Genomic DNA, 18,005 nt, shown 5'->3' with positions numbered 1-18,005 from the left:
ACCCTCGTCTTGCCACCTGCGTTTGCAATTCTGCTGCAGACCTGATTTTCGGTTTGCTGATCTGCACGCTACAAGCCTTGGACGCACCGCGTGTCGAAATCAGGCTGACAATTGTTTTTGCATTGCACGTCGCATTCGTCTGATTCCTCTTTTTTACAATTACAGCCCAACATCGCCCGAAAATCGCAAAAATGGTCTCTGCCAAGACTTTGATCGCCACCCTGGCTGCCGCTGGCGCCATGGCTGCCGACGTGCCCTCGCTCCAAATCAAGGTACGCTCCAGTTTTGCAGGGTTCCCCAGGACTGCATGGATAGCAGCGCGACAATCGCCAATCTAACATCTTTTTCCTGTTGCAGGGATCCAAATTCTTCTACCCCAATGGCACGCAATTCATCATTCGCGGCATTGCCTACCAGCAAGACTCCTCGGCTGGTGGCAGCGACGCCCCCAAGAGCAACGCCACCTTTATCGACTCTCTCGTGAGCAAGTCCAACTGCGAGCGCGACATTCCCAACCTGGTGTCTCTCAACACCAACCTCATCCGTACCTACGGCGTCGACCCCACCGGCAACCACGATGATTGTATGCAGATGCTTGCCGACGCGGGCATCTATGTCATTGCCGACCTGGGAAACCCCACCATCTCCATCAACCGCGCCGACCCTCAGTGGAATATCGACCTCTTCAAGTTCTTCCAGAGCGTTGTCGACACCATGGCCAAGTACCCCAACGTCGCGGGCTTCTTTGTCGGCAACGAGGTCACCAACAGCAACACCACAACGGGTGCCTCTGCCTATGTCAAGGCTGCTGTCCGTGACATGAAGCAGTACGTCAAGGACAAGGGCTACCATACCGGAATCGGTTACGCTGCCGACGACTCCTCGGACCTGCGCAACACGATTGCCGAGTACATGAACTGCGGCGACGCGTCAACCGCCGTCGACTTTTACGGATACAACGTGTACGAGTGGTGCGGCGATTCTACCTTTGAGACCTCGGGCTACAACCGCATTCTTGACTTTTTCCAGTCTTACTCTGTCCCTGCTTTCTTTGCCGAGTACGGCTGCAACAAGCCTGGCGGTGCCGCCAAGCGCGAGTGGCAGGAAACTGGTGCTCTGTACACCAAGAACATGACTGACGTTCTGAGTGGTGGTATCGTCTACGAGTATTTCGAGGAGGAGAACGATTACGGTATGTCTACTGTCTAGGTAGCTTACAATGTCTTCTTGTCACTAATACCACTCCAGGTCTTGTCAAGGCTTCCGATGGCGACAGCACCGTTACCAAGCTCGACGACTTTGCCACTCTCGAAAAGGCCATGAAGGACATTGACCCCCAGGGCGTCTCCATGTCCAGCTACAGCCCCTCCGGGAAGGCTGCCTCATGCCCCACGGTCAACTCTACCTGGGAGGCCGAGGGCAGCACGCTCCCTCCCACGCCCAACGAGGCCGCCTGCGAATGCGCCGCCAACGCGTCCACCTGCGTCCCCATCAGCAACCTCGACAAGTCTGCCTATGGCGTCATCTTCAACTACACCTGCGCCGACGCAGCCGTGTGCGCCGGCATCAACGGCGACCCTTCCACGGGCAAGTACGGCGTCTACAGCATGTGCTCCGACGAGCAGAAGCTGGCCATTGTCCTCGGCGCGTACCACTCGAAGCACTCGGACGCCTCGGACTCGTGCTCTTTTGGCGGAAACGCCACGACCCAGAAGGGCTCGGGCAAGACGGACTGCTCCAAGCTGGCGCCCAGCTCCGGCAGCAACAGTAGCAGCAACTCGTCCAACAAGAACGCGGGTGCCACGGTCGGTGCTCCTGGCTATGGCGTTGTGGCTTCTGTGGCATCACTGGTGGCGCTGGTGGCCTCAGCGATGGTGGCCCTGTAAATGGCCGCCGACAGTTATTGTCTGTTGTAGGATTCAAAATGGAGCAGTTGCATGGTAAAAGTGAGACTAGTTAGTGTAGCTCAATTGTAAATTAACGAATGCCAAGTTATTGCTGTCCGGAGCCACAATCGTCAATGCCCACCTGCCAGTCAATTCATTGAGGCCAATAGCAGAGCCTCGATTACAGTGGTCAGCCTGTTCGCATTTCCGCCTGCAATGCGATGCAAGCTCCACGTGGAACACTCAATAAAGCCAGTAAATAAAATCTCCGGCGGCCGTAATGCGCCTTCATTGAGTTGGAAATGCAGTACTTGGAGCTTAAAGCCTTGACGGAATACCTGATACAGTGAATCGTTCACTGAGGCCGCTCGTCAGGCCCATGTGCGCCAGGGAATGGCTGCTTGGGCTGCCGCCCCTGCTGGGCGTGTGTCCCACGACCCGCCGTCTAGTCGATCCCTTGGCAGGCGGCCAAGGCAGAAGAGCCCAGTTCCAAAGAAGCTAGAAAATTTATGGTTTGGTGTTCCATTACGTAGACTTTCCTCCGGTCCTTCACTTTTCTGCTTCTCTTCCACCTTGGTCAGGAGTGGCTGCTTGTTTCGCCGCGGGTTCCTAGCTTGCTTTGTTTTATTTGGATATAGAATACATCTCGACCCTTGTTACAATGGCGCAGTAAACGGACGGCTGCAACAACAGCAATCCCCAACCGATATTCGAGGCTCACCCACGGTTCAAGCTACGATAGAGCTTCCCTTCCGAGGAGGCACTCTGCGCAACCACACGGCATTGCGCGGCGAACAAAATACTGCTTCGAATCCATCGTCACTTCTGCGCGGGTTCCCTGCGTCCTCGATCCATAAACGACCCCCGGCGAGTTCGCAACCATGCGCCTCTTCCTCGTGCCCGTCTCGACGCGGCGCACGCTACTCTACGCGCAGCGCCTCAGCGTCACCACAAAGGACCAGAGCGCCGCCTCGCTCCTCGACAAGGGCGTCGCCTTTGCCGCCCGCACATGGGCCGGCTGGGAGAAGAAGGAAAAGGGCTGGCAGCGCAAGGTCGTCGACTACGGCAACCATGCCTTTCGCCGCATCCCCTTTGAGGAATGGGGCCTCAAGTCGGTGCCGCCGCTGTCGGCGCGGCGCCGCGCCGAGGAGCTCACGGGCGACGGCAAGGTCGAGGTCGTCTTTCCCGAGTCCGTCATCCCAGGCGCGCAGGTCGAGTCCCTGGCGCAGAAGCTCGCGACGGAGAGGGAGGCGATTCACCGCAGGCAGATGATGTGGTGCTTTGTCGGGATGCCGATTACCATCCCTTTTGCGCTCGTTCCAGTGTAAGTTTCAGGATCAGGCACAACGCTCGCGCGCGCACAGCACTGACGTGGGCAAAATCAGAATACCCAACTTGCCATTCTTCTACCTCGTGTACCGCGCCTTTTCCAACTGGCGCGCCATCGCCGGTGGCAAACACATACAGTGGCTGATTTCGAACAAGCTCCTGGTTCCCTCGCCGTCCAAGGCGCTCGACCTGGTGTATGCGCAATCGCCTGCCGCCAAGAACAAGGGCGCCACGGCCAAGGAGGAGATCCTGCTGACGCATACGCAAATCCGCACCTGCACGGACACGCTGGAGATTCCCGAGCTGGAAACGGAGCTGGACAGAGCCGTCTGGCAGATTGAGGAGGAGCTCAAAAAAGAGGAGCACAAGAAGCAAGAAACGGGCGCCACCTCGTCGCCCGGTAAGCTGTCGGAGGACAAGTCTGCTGCAAAAGACAAGAAGAATCAGTGACCAATTTACTCTGGTTCTTGTGTACCAATACAAGACGAATATATACGCGAAACGAAAGAGTCTTTTTAAAAAGACTGGGCGGCGTCGATTTGGAGAGTTGCATTTTTAGAAATACCGCTCCATCACTATGATATATAAAATACATCACTACCATCACTTGGCTCTGGGGTTCTCAAACGAGCATTTGTCATATAAAAATGCGGAGTGTATTAAAAGGGTGTATAATATGTGAGCTGTTTCTTACGAAGAAAGGCGTCATAACGTAAGCTGTGAGACCAATCTCATATCCAATGCCATTGTGTTGTAACCCAGTTGCCCATTGATTAAGTTCGTGCGAGCGTATTAAAAAGAAGGAAGAACAAGCGGTATCCAAACTTTGACTAAAAACAATGTAATTGCTTACTCGGATGGTGTCTCGAGGTCCGAGATGAAGGTGGCCTCGCTGAAGATCTGACCCTCCTCGGTAATTTCCTTGCCACCAACCTTGAGCTTCAGCGTAGCCTTGCCGCCGTACTGCATCCATAATTAGCGAACAATTCACACGCATAAAATCAAGATAAATAAATAAAAGTGTCGACATACCTGGTAGATGTAGGGCTTGGTTCCAACAGCACCAGCGACAATGCGCTTGACAAACGCGGGGACCTCGGCCATGACGTCAACACGGTCCAGACGCTTTCCCAGCGCGGCGTCAACCTCGGCCTCGACCGGGTTGCCGTCCTTGTCCTTGACGCTCCAGGCAAATGTGACGTTGGTGGGGGCGGGCCAGCCGCTCTCCGGGTCGGCCTCGACGGCCGTGTGCGTGACGGTGTTGTCGCAGCCTGCGCCGACAATGCCGCTGTCGGCCGCGACGCCGCCGACGTTGACGACGGTGCAGCCATACGAGGGCGGGGTGATGAACTGCATCATGATGGCCGAGTGATTGGGGCCCTGGAAGTTGAGGAAGCTCCAGCGAGCGGCGGCGTGGTGCGGCTTCATGCCCATGAGGGCGTAGCTGTAGAGTCCACGGCCCTTGAAGTCAATAGGGCCCTCCTCGGTGGTGATGGTGCCCTCGACGGCACAGCGCGGCCAAAAGGCGTGGCGCATCCAGCCCCATGGCTCTTTGGGATCGGTGCCGTAGCTGCTGGTGCCCGTCTTGCCGCCCTGGAAGCCCTGCCCCGTCTTGGTGACTTTGATGTTGACAATGGCGCGCTGGTCGTTGAGGCTCTTGATGGTATACGAGTTGCCGTCCTCGGACAGCTCGAGCGCGCAGTCGTCGGCGTAAAAGGACGCCTTGTCCTCGCTGACTTCAAAGTTGTTGAGCGGCGTGGATGACCACAGGTGAGGCTTCGATTCGTCGAGTGAAAATATTTTCGAGTTGAACTGGCACGTCTTGCGGATGCCGCTGTTTTTTGGTGGCGAATATTAGTAAATAGGCGATGGGTGGAAGCAGGCTGGGTTCATTGTTCTCTCTTACGCAACGTTGCTGTAAATAACCTGCGCCATTCCGAGTCTGCCCTCGTCGGAGAAGAAGTAAAAGGTCTGCGTCTCGACGTTGGTCCATTCCATCTCTTGCCACTTCAGATCGTCGCGGCCGATTTCGGTGTAGGGAGTCTCTTTGGCTTCTTCAGCCACCGATCGGATGGCGGAAGGGCCGTAGATGGGCTCTTGCGTGCCGGCGACATTGGCGATCCTGCAGATAAAGTTGTTCCCGTGGTCAGTGTCGTTCTCACACGTACGAGGCTTTCAGAGCCCAAGCTTCGGGAGGGGAAGTGGGTGTTGGGTGAGAGGCAGGGATGCCCGCGTGTGACTTACTGCTGCTGAACCCAGTTGAACATGGTTGTGTTGTAGGATGGGGCAAAAAGGGAGAGTAGGGAGTTGGAGCGCGTAGAGCAAAGGAAGGAGTTGAAGAAAGGAAGAAAGGATCTTTCTGTCAAATCTAGATCGACCCAGTCGGTAGTAGCCGCTGTACTTACTTTCACACCGCTGCAGCTGGCAGAGGGGCAGCCCAGGAAGAGTGGGTGTGGTGGGGTGGCGGTTTTGGGCGCGATGGCAAGCTCTAGGTCCAGCGGAAGCGTGGGATTTGAGTTTTGGGAATGGGAATGAAGAAATGTTGTTATTTTTCGATTTGGAACTTCTAGTGGGATAACTTGGGGACAGTTTTGTTGCTCTGCGCGTGCTGCCGAAGCTGCCTGCTTTAACGTACGCAGGAGTGACGTAGCGGAGCTGTCATCCAAGGTGGTGCATCCGAAGGCATCTTCAAAACGAGTCGTGGCTCAGACGAGCGTCACGGCAACCTCGAGACTGGGAAAGTTATCGATTGCAATTGACAGCTGGTGAATATACCGAAAACGTTACGGACTCGAAACTCATGCGCTTCCGATTACCACGTCAACTAACCTTCATAAAATCGGCGTGCTGCTCCAGGGTAGGCCGGGCTTCTGTAATTAGCCCCACGACCCAGTGGCTGGCGCGCCACCCAATGAGGCGCGCGATGCGGCGCTTTGGTTCAACCACTGCCATTTCACAAGTCCATCTGCCCAAGCCAATTCTCGGCTGCCACCTCATGCTTCCGCCCATGCAAAGATTTACCCTTGCGCGCTTGCTTGTCGTATCACCGCCTTTTCCCCTTGAGTCCTGAGCTCTTTTTTTCACTAGCCTCCGTTCTCCCCCATCTACCTCGAACACGCCGCTTTACGAGGTTCCAATCGATTTCGCGACTATCTAATGCCTCTGTCCACCCCGTGGTCCCTCGACTTGCATCGCATCCCTGTTTTCGTTCTCTCACTGCATTGCGACAGCGACCTGCGCGAAAGCCATTCCTCGACACGGCCTGGGAAAACGCACCCGAACGTTTCGCCGTGCTACTCATTCGATAAATAATCCGACCATCGCGAAAACATCGCCATATCTCCAAGACGCTTGTTGCAGCTCGGCTGGCTGTCCAAGTGACTACGCGGCCGATCATCGAGACAGTGGCTTGCGCCCACCCAGCTACCTGCCCAAAGAACGACACAATGGAGGCTGATGCGCAAACCTTCCCAGCGACTGCGGCAGACGGTGTATCGCGACCCAGCTCGACGTCTACTCCAGAGTCAACATCCTTAGCTCAGCAGACCTTTTCCAACATCGCGTCGCTGGCCACAAGCCATGCCAACGGCACTGCGGCATCTTCCCCAGTATCAAGGTATGTTTGGCCCCGTCTATCGATTGGGCTACGGAGCTGGGGTTGACAATGCTGGCTATCTGTCCCGACGGTCAGCATCGCATGTCACTCTTTGCGATAACACTGTGCGATTGCAAGTGCGCTGACTCTTTATCTATAGAGATACTTCAATGCCCCAGCCTCCGCCGGCCATGCACATGGAGGGCTCTCCCGCCGCTACTAGTGGCGGACCGGGAGGTATGGTAAGTCTATCTTTCATTTATTACATCTGATACGCTTTATTCCCGTTGCTATCTGTCTCGTCGCATCCCCTGCAAACCACACGCCTATCCCCTTTATCGCTATCGCGTTCCCGAGAGCCCAAAAAACTTGCACCCCTGCTGGGCCAATCAGCGGCGTCTCAATGGAGACTGCTGATGGTTCTCTCCCTGGATAAGGCGCAATCACGTGCATCAATCCCGTCCTGTTCTCGCGCTAGGCCGCGAAGGGACTGATAACAGCTTGCCCTAGTCCATTTTGAGCCAGATAAACCACGTCGACCCGATGGTGGATCAAATTTTTTTCTGGTTATCTGGCTTATCAGTGACAACGCAAGAGACAACTTTTTTATCCAGCCTGCCTTATCGTGGTCCTGATAGTATATCAACATACTATATCGGGCCTGCCTGCTCCTATCGCGACACCAGAATCGCAGATACAAACCGGCACAATGATGGCAACTAACGCTTCCTCGCAGCCTACGTGCCAAAACTGCGGCACCTCACGTACGCCTTTATGGCGTCGCGACGAGTTTGGCTCTGTCCTATGCAACGCATGTGGTCTCTTTCTCAAGCTACATGGCCGCCCGCGCCCTGCCTCTTTGAAGACAGATGTTATTAAGAGCCGTAATCGCGTAAAGACTATGCGCCCTGATTTGGTATCAAAGAAAAAGGTATGCGCCGATCTAATCACGATGCGCCGGCGACGTGAATACTAATGAATTCTTCTAGCATCAAGCCCAAGGCTTCGGAATGGTTGGCGATGCGAATGGTGCTGAGCATGCCGCAGCCCAAGCCGCCGAGGCTATGCGCCGCTCCAAGGCCAACGGAACCGACGGACTCGACTCAGCGCTTTCGCGTAATGGCACCCCCTCGATGTACAACAACTCCCTATCGTCGTTCATGGTGGATGATGCGACATACCAGCAGGCTGTTTCTGGTTACAACGGTGACGCTCACAATGGGTCGCCGCTGAGCGGAGACCGTGGTTCTGACGGACCTCAAACGCAAGAGCAACTCATTGCGCACAATTCAAGCCTCAAGACCCGTGTCAGCGAGCTGGAAGTGATCAACGAGCTCTTCCGCGGCCGACTAAGCCAGCTGGAACAACAAGAGGCTGCCGCCAGACATGGACAAGAGCTGGCCGGAGCTGAGCAGAGCCAACTGCGCACGCTACTGGAAAACACTCAATTTAGCGAAGGGCAGCTTCGCGACCAGTTGGAAGACAGTCATAGACGCGAAAACAACTTGAAGCGTCGCTTAGACGAAATGGAGCTGGAGCTCAAGGCCGCCAAGGAAGCAGCTGGCGAAGAGGCAGAGCGTCCAACTAAGAAGTCTCGCGTGGAATCAGCCGCTGCAGAACCTACAAGTGACGCTACGGAGGAATTTATCCCCGAAAATGCTGAAGAGCCTACCACAGAGGCTCTCGGGGAGACAACCGAGGAGCATGCGCCCGCGCCTGGGGCTGTTGAGGCTCTCGAGGCTTCCGCATGAGTATATTCAACACTTTCATACATCACTCTACTCTGCGACCATATGTCTCTCTCAGACGGCAGTCTATCATACCTCTGGCAGATGCTCAAGTCTGTATTCTGGGGCCGGGCTACATCAGCGCCTCTACTGTTTTACTAGTGCTCTTGCTTTTCTTTCTTTCTATGGCCTTGCGGAACTGCATTTGTTTCTCTCACAAGGCCAGTGTTCTAATATAGCGAAAATGTGCGGGATTCTTTGGCGTCAGGGAAGGGGGAGTAGTATATACCATGATGACGGACTTGTCATGACGGGAGATGACAACCAAACCGACGGGCGGATAAAAAGTCAACAAGGGCTCGGCGAGGCTCACTTGACATGGATTACAGGCAAACAAAACGGAGTAAGGATTGCAGGGATTTTGCTGTGTTTCTCATTTTCTTGTTTTTAAAACATGATTCGGAACGGACTATGATGACGAGATCGGGAAGACTCCAAACCACTTCAAAGAGTGCTGGGTATTTGCCCACAGTGTACGCAATAGATACGACTATCCACGTTATAATCTGAAAAGCTCTGACATGATTTGATGCCACGTCACAAAGAATCAGGCAGCAGTCCAGCTTTGCACTGATGTGAGGCCGTGCTCACTTGCGATTCAGATGTCTACACATTCACTCGCGCCATCACGTGGAAACTTTGCCAGTCCCTTTCTCTTGTGCATGATATCTGTTTGATTTATTTAATTCTCAGCATCTTTGAAATACGAATCTGCATCGCGGCACACTCTTCTGCCTCAAAGACACCTTGAAAGGAGCGCGCGGCTTCGACTCTGTTCCTCATTTTGTTGACGATAGCTTCCATACCCACCCACCATCATCTCGAGCTCGAACCCTCTAGCGCTGCATTTTGTTGGAACTCCGAGCTCTCAGTCACCTACGAAGCAACAAGAAAACATTCAAAAAGAGCAACGAGTCACGATGATAAAATCTTTGCTCAACAAACGGCTCGTGGTGGCCCCCAGCAACTGAGAAAGGGAGTTGCTGGCAAGACCATTGGAGCCCAACGCTCGCGGTAGGTTATTGGAAGCGTTCGTGAGTTTTCAACACGCTGCTAATTTGGAACTACTTTATAGAAAGATCGTCAAAGATGCAGTTTACGGGGTCAGTATGTGGTACCTATCTAAGATTCATCTTCCGAGGCTCTGTGGCTCTAACAATGGCTCTTTACTATAGCTCGGCCTGCGATTCGGTACGTTTGACGATTGGCATGCCAACACGATATATGAAATGTTGCTAACCTTTGCGTACTTTAGACGTCTCGCTCGCCGTGGTGGTGTCAAAAGGATGTCGGCCACTATTTACGAAGAGACTCGCAAGGTCTTGAACGATCATCTGACCGAGGTACACGAGAATCAGAATGGAAAGAATGATACTTGAAACGTTACTGACAATCTTCAAATACCAGATCCTGAAGATTTGCTGCATCTATGTCGATCACAGAAAGGCAAAAACTGTCACCACGCAAGACGCACGAGTTCCCCAAGACGCTTTCCATGCGAATGAACCTTTGACTAACGTGATTCTGGCCACAGGTTCTCTATGCCCTACAAAAGATGGGCAGAACGTTGTACGGATTTGACCCCGCGATGGGCCACCTGGTTGTGGACAAGGCTCACCGCCGCCACAAGCAGATTGTGCTGAGGCACTAGAAGAAGTCGGACTGTTTGCGAACTGTGAGAGAATAAAAGATACCCCGACTGTTTGCGCACAAAGTGTTACATTTTAAAGATTGCAAGAGAAGTCGGCTGGCTGGATAGGAATGAGGTCAGAAACATTGGCAGTGTTTTGCATTTTTACCCGCTCGAGACTTTTGCAGCAACGACCTGTTGCGTATAATACTGGCTTCAGATGCTACACGTTGTCACTTGCATAGCACAATACTACCAAAGAAGGTACACGATATAGGAATACAGCACCTTCCCATCCACATTGCGTTGGTCAAAAGTAAATAGAGAAAGGCAAGCTCAATTCATGCTATGCTGGGTATCATGCAGTATCCAAGACAATATATGTGTCCACATATAAACAAGTAAATCCATATCCAAAATGTGTGTCGTCGTTCATTTCCTCTTCTTCTTCGTCACGGACCATTCACTGACCGCCGCACGCAGCGCCTTGTCGGCGCCAATCTCGACCTTGTGGAAGAAGCCGTTGAACATGTTGTGGAAGATCAGCCGGCTGTGGGCGTGGTCCTGCACGAAGCCAACATCGGCATCTTTGCCGCAGCGCTCCCTGGTGATGCGCACCGCCTCCTGGAGCAGCTCCTTGCCGACGCCGCGGCCGCGGCACTTGCGGCGGACCGCCCAGGCCCGAATGAGACCCCGACCGCCCTTGAAGGACAGGCTGCGGGTGCGGCGGCGCCCCCCGGTGGGCACGAGTTTGGGGCTGAGGCGCAGGACGAGGACGCCGGCGAGCTTGTTGTCCTTGCCGCGGGCGCCGACCATGATGTCGCGGTTGGGCCCCTCCTCGTCCAGCCAGGCGCGGTTGATGTCCTTGGCAAACGTCTTGTAGGGCCGGGCCATGCACCATATTAGAAAGATGTAGACAATGACGGAACCGTACGTGCAGCAGGCGGTGACCTTGAAGTGGCCCGGGATGGTGTAGCGCGTGTAGTAGATGATGGAGAGAAAGGTGGTAAAGGGCACGAGGCAGCTCGGGTGGGACATGACGGTGACGGTGGCGGGCGTGCGCATGCCGGCCACGGTGTCGGCGAGGAGCTTGAGGCCTTCCTTTTGCTCGTCTTCGGTCCGGAGAGGGTCGAGTGACAGCTCGGGAATGTCTTCGAGGGGCACGAGCTCGAGCGCAGCACCGCTGGAGCTCGACGCTGGCTTGGAGGGTATCGTGGTTGGAGCAGCGGCCGGTGCTGGAGCTGTGACTTCGAGAGGATTCGAGCTTGCGGGAGGACTGAACGGGTCAAGCTGAGGTGTGCTCGCAGGCGAGGCAATCATGGAGGAGCTCAGGGCGAGGTTGGCTCGTAGGAAAGTGAAGAAGGCTAGGGCGCTGTTAGTCGACTGTTGGAGGGAGGCGGACCGCTGTCGAGCTCGGTTGAAGTATATAGCCTGTAGAAACTTACCGGCACTGCACTTAAGACCTCTCACAACGTTGATATTGTCAACAGTAGAGCTGACTTTGCATTCGCGCAGGTCGAGCTCGCGGACCCTTGGGGTCCCTCTGTCTTCCATGTTGGGCGTGTATGGCTGTGGGGGAATGGGGTAGATGGGAAATCGGACAACAAGAGGAAGCGAGATGTAGAAAAGATGGGGTATAAATAAAAGTGAATATATGTTTGTTGTTGTTATTGCCAGGGTTCCAAGGTGAAGGCAGAAGCGAGACGGGAGGTGTCCGTTTTGTCTGTAGCGATTCGAAACAAGGGTATCATAATCTGCACGAGGCGAGCAGCAGTAGTAGCAGGGGGACTCGGGGCAACAAGTCCAACAGTGTAGGTTTTCACCGATAGCAGTGCAATAAAGGGTATCGATAGAATTAGGGTCGTTGAAGTGAAGAAAAGAGAAGAAGAAAAAAAAAGCAAGGCCCAAGAATGTTTGAGAGGGATGGTTGGTCGGAAGTGTGCGGTTGGGTGGTGGGCGAAGAAGAAGAGAAAAAAAAAGCTGGTGGTGTGGTGTGGTTGGTACTTGGTACAGCTGTTTTCCTAGTGCAATCACAGGCTAAGTAGGTAGGTAGGTACTGGTAGGCTGGGCCAACGTCCAACGGGAGGGGAGCAGACGACCCATAAGACGGCAGGGGACGTGTCTTAGCTGACGGTGCAACAAGCCAGATGGAGGCACGGCCGAGAGAAGATCTGGAGATTTGGCCGAGATGCAGCTTCCTTCAGGGGAAGGAAAAAAAAGAAAAAAAGGAAAAAGGGATAGGCTTTGCATTGGTCAAGACTGTTGCTGCGGTGCACAGTGCTGGCACGGTGCAGGAAGCCCGGGTGCGGCAGAAGAGGACATGTCGAGCCCTTTCAAGACACGCAAGCAATGCACACAAAATGCTCCATACTCACATTAATAACGCTGAGAAGTCAGAACATAAAAAAGCGTTCGTTTCTTACGAGTGGCGGCCGTTGCTCGGGCGTTGACCAACCAGCCGCCCTGGTTGGTCCGGTTGATGATGCACAGCACGGAGCAGGTGGCTTGTTAGTTGGGCCGTCGTTTCTTTTTGCACGCTAACAACAGGAGGATATTAAAAATAAAATAAACCAAAATGAAAAATCCTAGTTATCCACTGTGCCATTCCGGAGGTCCCCTTATTTCGCGGCCCAGTATGGAGCAGACTGACAGGCTCTGGTGGCGTCACTACGGTGGGCTTTCAGTGGAGGGCTTCAGTGGCGGCCGGGGCACGGCAAGACGTGGGTTGGCCTTGGATTTCCTACTGCAGCATGATTTGCGGCAAAGATATCAGCATTACGCTTTGGTAGAGACAAGTGCACACCAGCAACTACATGCACCTCTGCTGCATTCTGACATCACACAGATAGAACAAGCACCGAGTACCAGTATCTGATATCACCGCCGAGTTGCATGTGTGTGTGTGTGTGTGTGTGTGTACGTTACACCCTACATCGCTGGTGGCTGCTGCTAGCTTATCCGTTGGCTGTCATTACTCGCCCGGCAGACCTCTTCGAGCAAGCTACACGTACACATGCATCCGCATCGTCCATTCACACACCATCGCTTGATAACCAACATAACTGTTCTACGTGCTATCTACGGATCGTCTTGCGCTACAGATACAGCATGACAGAAAGCCCAAGAGTAGCATGTGCTCCGGCGCACCACTAGTGCTCACAGGGCATCCCGCGCGTCTCCCCCTCACCGTCCCGGCTAAGCCAACCAGCTCGTCGCCCGCTTGCTTGCGTTGGCGCCGATCAAACTCTCTCGACGATCGCTGCGGCCAAAAACTCTCGGTTGACCTTCGCTTTTCCTCCTGCGCAGGATCTTTCTCAAAAGATATGCGGTTCTCCGTGCTTGCGTTTACTTGACACGACCGCTATGATGTGCATGCTCACATCCCCTCGGCCACCGACCCCGCGTTTGCAGGTACTAGCCATGGCAAAACAAGCTCATCCTTCTCGCCTCTCGCATAATCACACGACCGCCAAAGGCGAATCAAAATTTATGCTTCAACTCTGCAGCTGCAGCTAACCAAGCACCTGCCCACTAACTGTGCTGTCAATGCTGGTCCGCGCCACCAGGCTGCATTCTAGCCCCGCCACATCTTGCTATCAAGTGCTGGGATTCGGCCTCGGGAATTTACTCAGCAACTATTACCTGCTCAGCACACAAAAGCCGCCTTCGTACTGGTAAATGAAGAAAAAAGCCATCATTGTCGTTGGTCTCCACAGCGTCTTCGAAGAACCTCAACTCCATCCCAGCCAAGCGCCTTCTCGAACCATGTCCCTTGTCCTCGCTGGGCGCTCCCGCAGCCTCGCCGTTCCGTGTCCTTTGTGATGTATCAGCAACCTCTGACTCGTGAGTTCAGGCACAGCAGCCCACGGAACAGAATTCTCGACAAGTAGCAAACACGACAGAGCTCCTCGATTCTTGCGCTGCTCGGTGGAAACCACCTCAAAGCAGCTACCCAGTAAAAAGATGTCGGACTGAAATAACCATCGACCCGCTCTAGCCTCGCCCCGGTCACCTCCCTCAAGTTTCAACTCAACGTCCTACATCAGACTATCCGCTCTAACAAAGTAACTAGTTAGCTTCCCCTGCTAGCGGCGCACAACCTCCTCCCCGCCGCCGCCGCCGCTGGAAGAGCTGGTGGCTTGCTCCTCTTTCCAGTTGGTTGACCCGGCCACGCGAGGTAGAAGAGTCCAGACCCTTGTCAAATGTCCGCCTACCAAAAACCGAAAAAATTAGTGCAGCGTCGCATCCCGCTTCCAGCACGCCAGGCCAACCGAGCAAATTACAAGCACGCGATCAATCGTGCAGCTCTAGCCTGCTTCGCTGTCATAAATAGGTGCGCTTGGCAGAAGGCCGCCGACTGACCGGCAATGATACTAAACAGGTGGCGTTCTCAAGCAAAGCACGAGAAAAAAACGGAGGACGAAAACATGCTGGCGAGTTTCACCAAGCTGTCATCTAGGCATTGCGACTTGTATCATGATCAATCTGCCGTTGTCCCTGTCTGCCCGTCGTGCCGTGCGCTTCTGCCGTTTCAGCCTCAAATGGGCCGGGGCTGGATGACGACTCCCACCACGTCACTACTGGTAGAGTTGGTGCTTGCAGACGAGGGGGGAAAAAGCGACTTTTCACAAAAAAAACGGCGTCCTCTCGTAACCAACCACTCTGAGAACCAGTCTTGAACTTGGTTGGCCCCTGCTGTATCAAAATCACCGTGGCGTGTGCCATGCTCCACCGCCACGACTATTGATTATTGAACACACGAGGCTTGCGCGGGCAAATGGGCGCGCCTCAGCTGATAACCCCAGCGAGGCGACTTTTGGCAGATGAGGCGGCCCCGACTTGTTCTGACGTGCCCAGCTCGCCCTCTGGACGGAAAATACGGCAACCTGATGTCACAATAGCCGTGATGGTGTTGGGTTTCTTCTCGGACTTTTCGTCTGCAACGCCTCCCAAACAGGATTGACAGCCTCTCAGCCGCACATTGATCAGCCTCATGCGAAACAGTGCATCTATTCGTCATCCATCTAAAAAACAGCGCTTTATGCAATACTTTCACTCTTTCTTCTCCAATCATCGATCTCCAAACTAGCCCCTATCCCACTTTCGTGCCGTCAATCCATTCCAACTACAGAAACTTTGTTGGTGGATTGCCGATGCACATCAGGACCATCTCCACGCAGCTCCCACAAGATGTGTCATGGTATCGCATGCGATTTCTCGATGTTCTTCCTCACAACGCATGCTCAACAATTCAACTGTACGTGGTATGGGGGGGGCCTTGCCTAGTAGATTACAAACCGAAGAACCATGTATAAAAGGACGAACGAAGAAAAAAGCAAACCAAATTGACGGCTGGCGTGGTGCAATTGGAAAGACTCGATCAAGTCACCGATCTACAAGGCGGGGTAAACTTGGCGCAACAGCTCCCACATCTGAGCCCCTGCGCAGCATCACGTCCCATGTTAATAATGGCACCCTGGCCTCATACAGCGGAGGTTTGATCTGGTCTTGTTTTGCAAATGCGACGGACGCTGCAGCGCTGCATCTTGCTTCGAGCTAATTGATGGTGCGATGATACCCCTCGGACCAGCTGCCGTCTATGCTGGCGGTGTGTTAGCGGCCTTTGCCAGCGCTGCACGGCGGAGTTTGTGTGAGCCGCCAGCGTCAAGTGATTGATAGTTCTTGGTGAAAACGGGGGTGACCTGGCCAATGGCTATTCTTCCATGACTCTAGGTACATGCATCCCACCTTTGTACAGCATCTGGATCGCCGCTCTCCTACCCCAGCTGCGTCGTTGGGAAGGTCGGATATCGCGCCGCCACCACAATGCTCGAGATACCACCCGTAGTCGATGGATGAAGTGGGCATCTTAAGGTCGTAGTCCAGGAGCAGTGGAACTGACCTTTCCTCTCAGTCACTCGCTTAATGCATCCAGCATTCCGACCTCCCAGCCCATTCGTTAGCTTGCGCGGCTCATCGCTTGATGCCTGGTACCTGAGAGCTGTAACAAGCTCTTTTGGCTCTTTCATATGCCTTCGTTCCTGCGATTAGGATGTTTCACGTCTGTGCTATTCTGAGTCCATTAAAGCGCTTCAAAACGGCATTAGCTCGACACCCCGCACCTTACATTTTGCCTTTTGCTAGACGATTATGTTTTCAAATATCGTGCATCTGACCGTGACTGGCTCCAGAGCATTGTAGAAATTACATATCCGCATGTAGACGCCCCTATTCGCTGATTAGATATTTTTAGATTAAAACCATCGTGCTGCGGGCGGCCGTTCGGCGGCACGGCTTCTAAATCTGGAAAATATTCGAGGTGGGGAAAATTGAGTGGGTGAAGGGAGATTTTTCGACGACTCGGCTCGGCTTCATATCATCTCTGCAATTACTCGCCTGATAGTATCGACCTGTCATTCTGTGTGACGTACTCTGCTGGTCGACCCCTGCCTCGCGCACATCTCACCATGGCATGCCCGCACATCACCCAGAGCAGCATCCACTTCAAGTGGTCGCGCAAGCTAGCCCCAGCCCTGACCGTGGCCTCGGGCACCGAAGTGACGTTTGATCTACGCGATGGCGGCAACAACCAAATCACGCCGGAGAACCAGGCCACCATCCTCAACAACCTCGACTTCAACTCGATGGACCCCGGCTTCGGCCCCGTGGCCGTCGAGGGCGCCGAGCCCGGTGACGTGCTGCGCGTCGACATCCTCGAGCTGCAGCCCGGCGCGTATGGCTGGACCGCCATCCTCAACGACTTTGGCCTACTGAGCGACGAATTCCCAGAGCCGTCGCTCAAGATCTGGGACCTGAGCCGCACCGCCAACCAGGGCTACGCCGAGTTCAAAAAGGGCATCCGCATCCCCGTGCGGCCGTTTCTCGGCGTCATGGGCCTCGCGCCGCCCACGGACGAGGAGCTGTCCACCATTCCGCCCTACGACTGGGGCGGCAACATGGATTGCAAGCACATGACGGCGGGCTCAACGCTCTACCTGCCCGTGCAGACAACTGGCGCCCTGTTCAGCTGCGGCGACGGGCACGCCGCGCAAGGCGACGGCGAGGTGTGCGGCACGGCCATTGAGACGCCGATGCGGGCGCGCCTGCGCTTCACGCTCGAAAAGGAAAAACCGTGGGTGCGCTCGCCGCACTTCCTCACAAAGGAGGGCGCGCAGCCGCACGCCGACCGTGGGCAAGAATACGCCGTCATGGGCCTGGATGCGGACCTGCGCGAGGCGGCGCGCAAGGCCCTGCGCTCGGCCATCGAGTGGCTCGGCGCGGAAAAGGGTCTGGAGAGGTCGGAGGCGTACATGTTGTGCTCGGTGGCCGGTGATCTGAAGATTGTGCAGGCGGTGGACATGCCGCACTATGGTGTCGTCTGCACGATTCCGCTCGGTATTTTCGTGGACGAATGAATGAATGAATGAATGAATGAATGACGACTGAAAGAAGATTGACGAAGATGATAAAGATTATAAGCTAGTGTATATGGACGATGGAAAACTAGGCGACGGGTTGCAAGGGCTACGAGTACGAGCCTGTGGCAATAGTATACTTGAAATGTGAACTACTTACATTCAGCAGTTGCCTTGGCTTGTACTATTATCTGGTGCTGTTTGACACGATACAAACCGGTGCTATAAATTGGATTCGGCCTATTCATGAAGGGCAGTTGTTCACCACAATGGCTCAGCACTTATTACAAACGACATTTATTCTAGCATGTCTCGCGTCATTGTGCGATTTCTGCCCGATATCCGGCGATGCTGCCGCGAGCC

The 18,005-nt window shown here is 54.3% G+C and overlaps 7 protein-coding genes across 8 annotated transcripts; 5 read left to right on the top strand and 2 right to left on the bottom strand.

Moving 5' to 3' along the window:
- Positions 1–191: 191 nt before the first annotated feature.
- On the top strand, positions 192–1,886 carry LMH87_006608 (uncharacterized protein; the record flags this gene model as incomplete). The annotated part of the gene is made up of 3 exons (XM_056204522.1): positions 192–272; positions 358–1,192; positions 1,249–1,886. The coding sequence occupies 3 exons, from the start codon at positions 192–194 to the stop codon at positions 1,884–1,886; spliced, it is 1,554 nt and encodes a 517-aa protein (XP_056059871.1).
- Positions 1,887–2,767: 881 nt separating this feature from the next.
- On the top strand, positions 2,768–3,665 carry LMH87_006607 (uncharacterized protein; the record flags this gene model as incomplete). The annotated part of the gene is made up of 2 exons (XM_056204521.1): positions 2,768–3,210; positions 3,272–3,665. 2 exons carry the CDS (start codon positions 2,768–2,770, stop codon positions 3,663–3,665), a joined length of 837 nt encoding a protein of 278 aa, XP_056059870.1.
- A 399-nt stretch (positions 3,666–4,064) lies between these two features.
- On the bottom strand, positions 4,065–5,482 carry LMH87_006606 (uncharacterized protein; the record flags this gene model as incomplete). The annotated part of the gene is made up of 4 exons (XM_056204520.1): positions 4,065–4,178; positions 4,248–5,049; positions 5,122–5,337; positions 5,460–5,482. 4 exons carry the CDS (start codon positions 5,480–5,482, stop codon positions 4,065–4,067), a joined length of 1,155 nt encoding a protein of 384 aa, XP_056059869.1.
- A 1,179-nt stretch (positions 5,483–6,661) lies between these two features.
- On the top strand, positions 6,662–8,561 carry LMH87_006605 (uncharacterized protein; the record flags this gene model as incomplete). Of its 2 annotated transcripts, XM_056204519.1 has the most annotated exons (5): positions 6,662–6,704; positions 6,832–6,901; positions 6,971–7,052; positions 7,547–7,741; positions 7,800–8,561. In XM_056204519.1, 5 exons carry the CDS (start codon positions 6,662–6,664, stop codon positions 8,559–8,561), a joined length of 1,152 nt encoding a protein of 383 aa, XP_056059868.1. The 2 variants fall into 2 exon arrangements, with proteins under 2 accessions (XP_056059868.1, XP_056059867.1); XM_056204518.1 differs by lacking the exon at positions 6,832–6,901 and having other exon boundaries at positions 6,662–6,831.
- Positions 8,562–9,008: 447 nt separating this feature from the next.
- LMH87_006604 (uncharacterized protein) lies at positions 9,009–10,248 on the top strand (the record flags this gene model as incomplete). Its single annotated transcript, XM_056204517.1, has 8 exons — positions 9,009–9,070; positions 9,143–9,172; positions 9,513–9,611; positions 9,673–9,704; positions 9,773–9,788; positions 9,853–9,940; positions 10,005–10,067; positions 10,132–10,248. 8 exons carry the CDS (start codon positions 9,009–9,011, stop codon positions 10,246–10,248), a joined length of 507 nt encoding a protein of 168 aa, XP_056059866.1.
- Positions 10,249–10,659: 411 nt separating this feature from the next.
- On the bottom strand, positions 10,660–11,781 carry LMH87_006603 (uncharacterized protein; the record flags this gene model as incomplete). The annotated part of the gene is made up of 2 exons (XM_056204516.1): positions 10,660–11,591; positions 11,673–11,781. The coding sequence occupies 2 exons, from the start codon at positions 11,779–11,781 to the stop codon at positions 10,660–10,662; spliced, it is 1,041 nt and encodes a 346-aa protein (XP_056059865.1).
- Positions 11,782–16,694: 4,913 nt separating this feature from the next.
- Positions 16,695–17,642, top strand: LMH87_006602 (uncharacterized protein; the record flags this gene model as incomplete). Its single annotated transcript, XM_056204515.1, has 1 exon — positions 16,695–17,642. The coding sequence occupies one exon, from the start codon at positions 16,695–16,697 to the stop codon at positions 17,640–17,642; it is 948 nt and encodes a 315-aa protein (XP_056059864.1).
- Between the last annotated feature and the right edge of the window lie 363 nt (positions 17,643–18,005).

This window comes from Akanthomyces muscarius, chromosome 1 (assembly GCF_028009165.1).
Source record: "Akanthomyces muscarius strain Ve6 chromosome 1, whole genome shotgun sequence".
NCBI lineage: Eukaryota > Fungi > Ascomycota > Sordariomycetes > Hypocreales > Cordycipitaceae > Akanthomyces > Akanthomyces muscarius.
The sequence above is the reverse complement of the archived record's forward strand: the minus strand, read 5'-3'. Positions and strand labels throughout refer to the sequence as shown.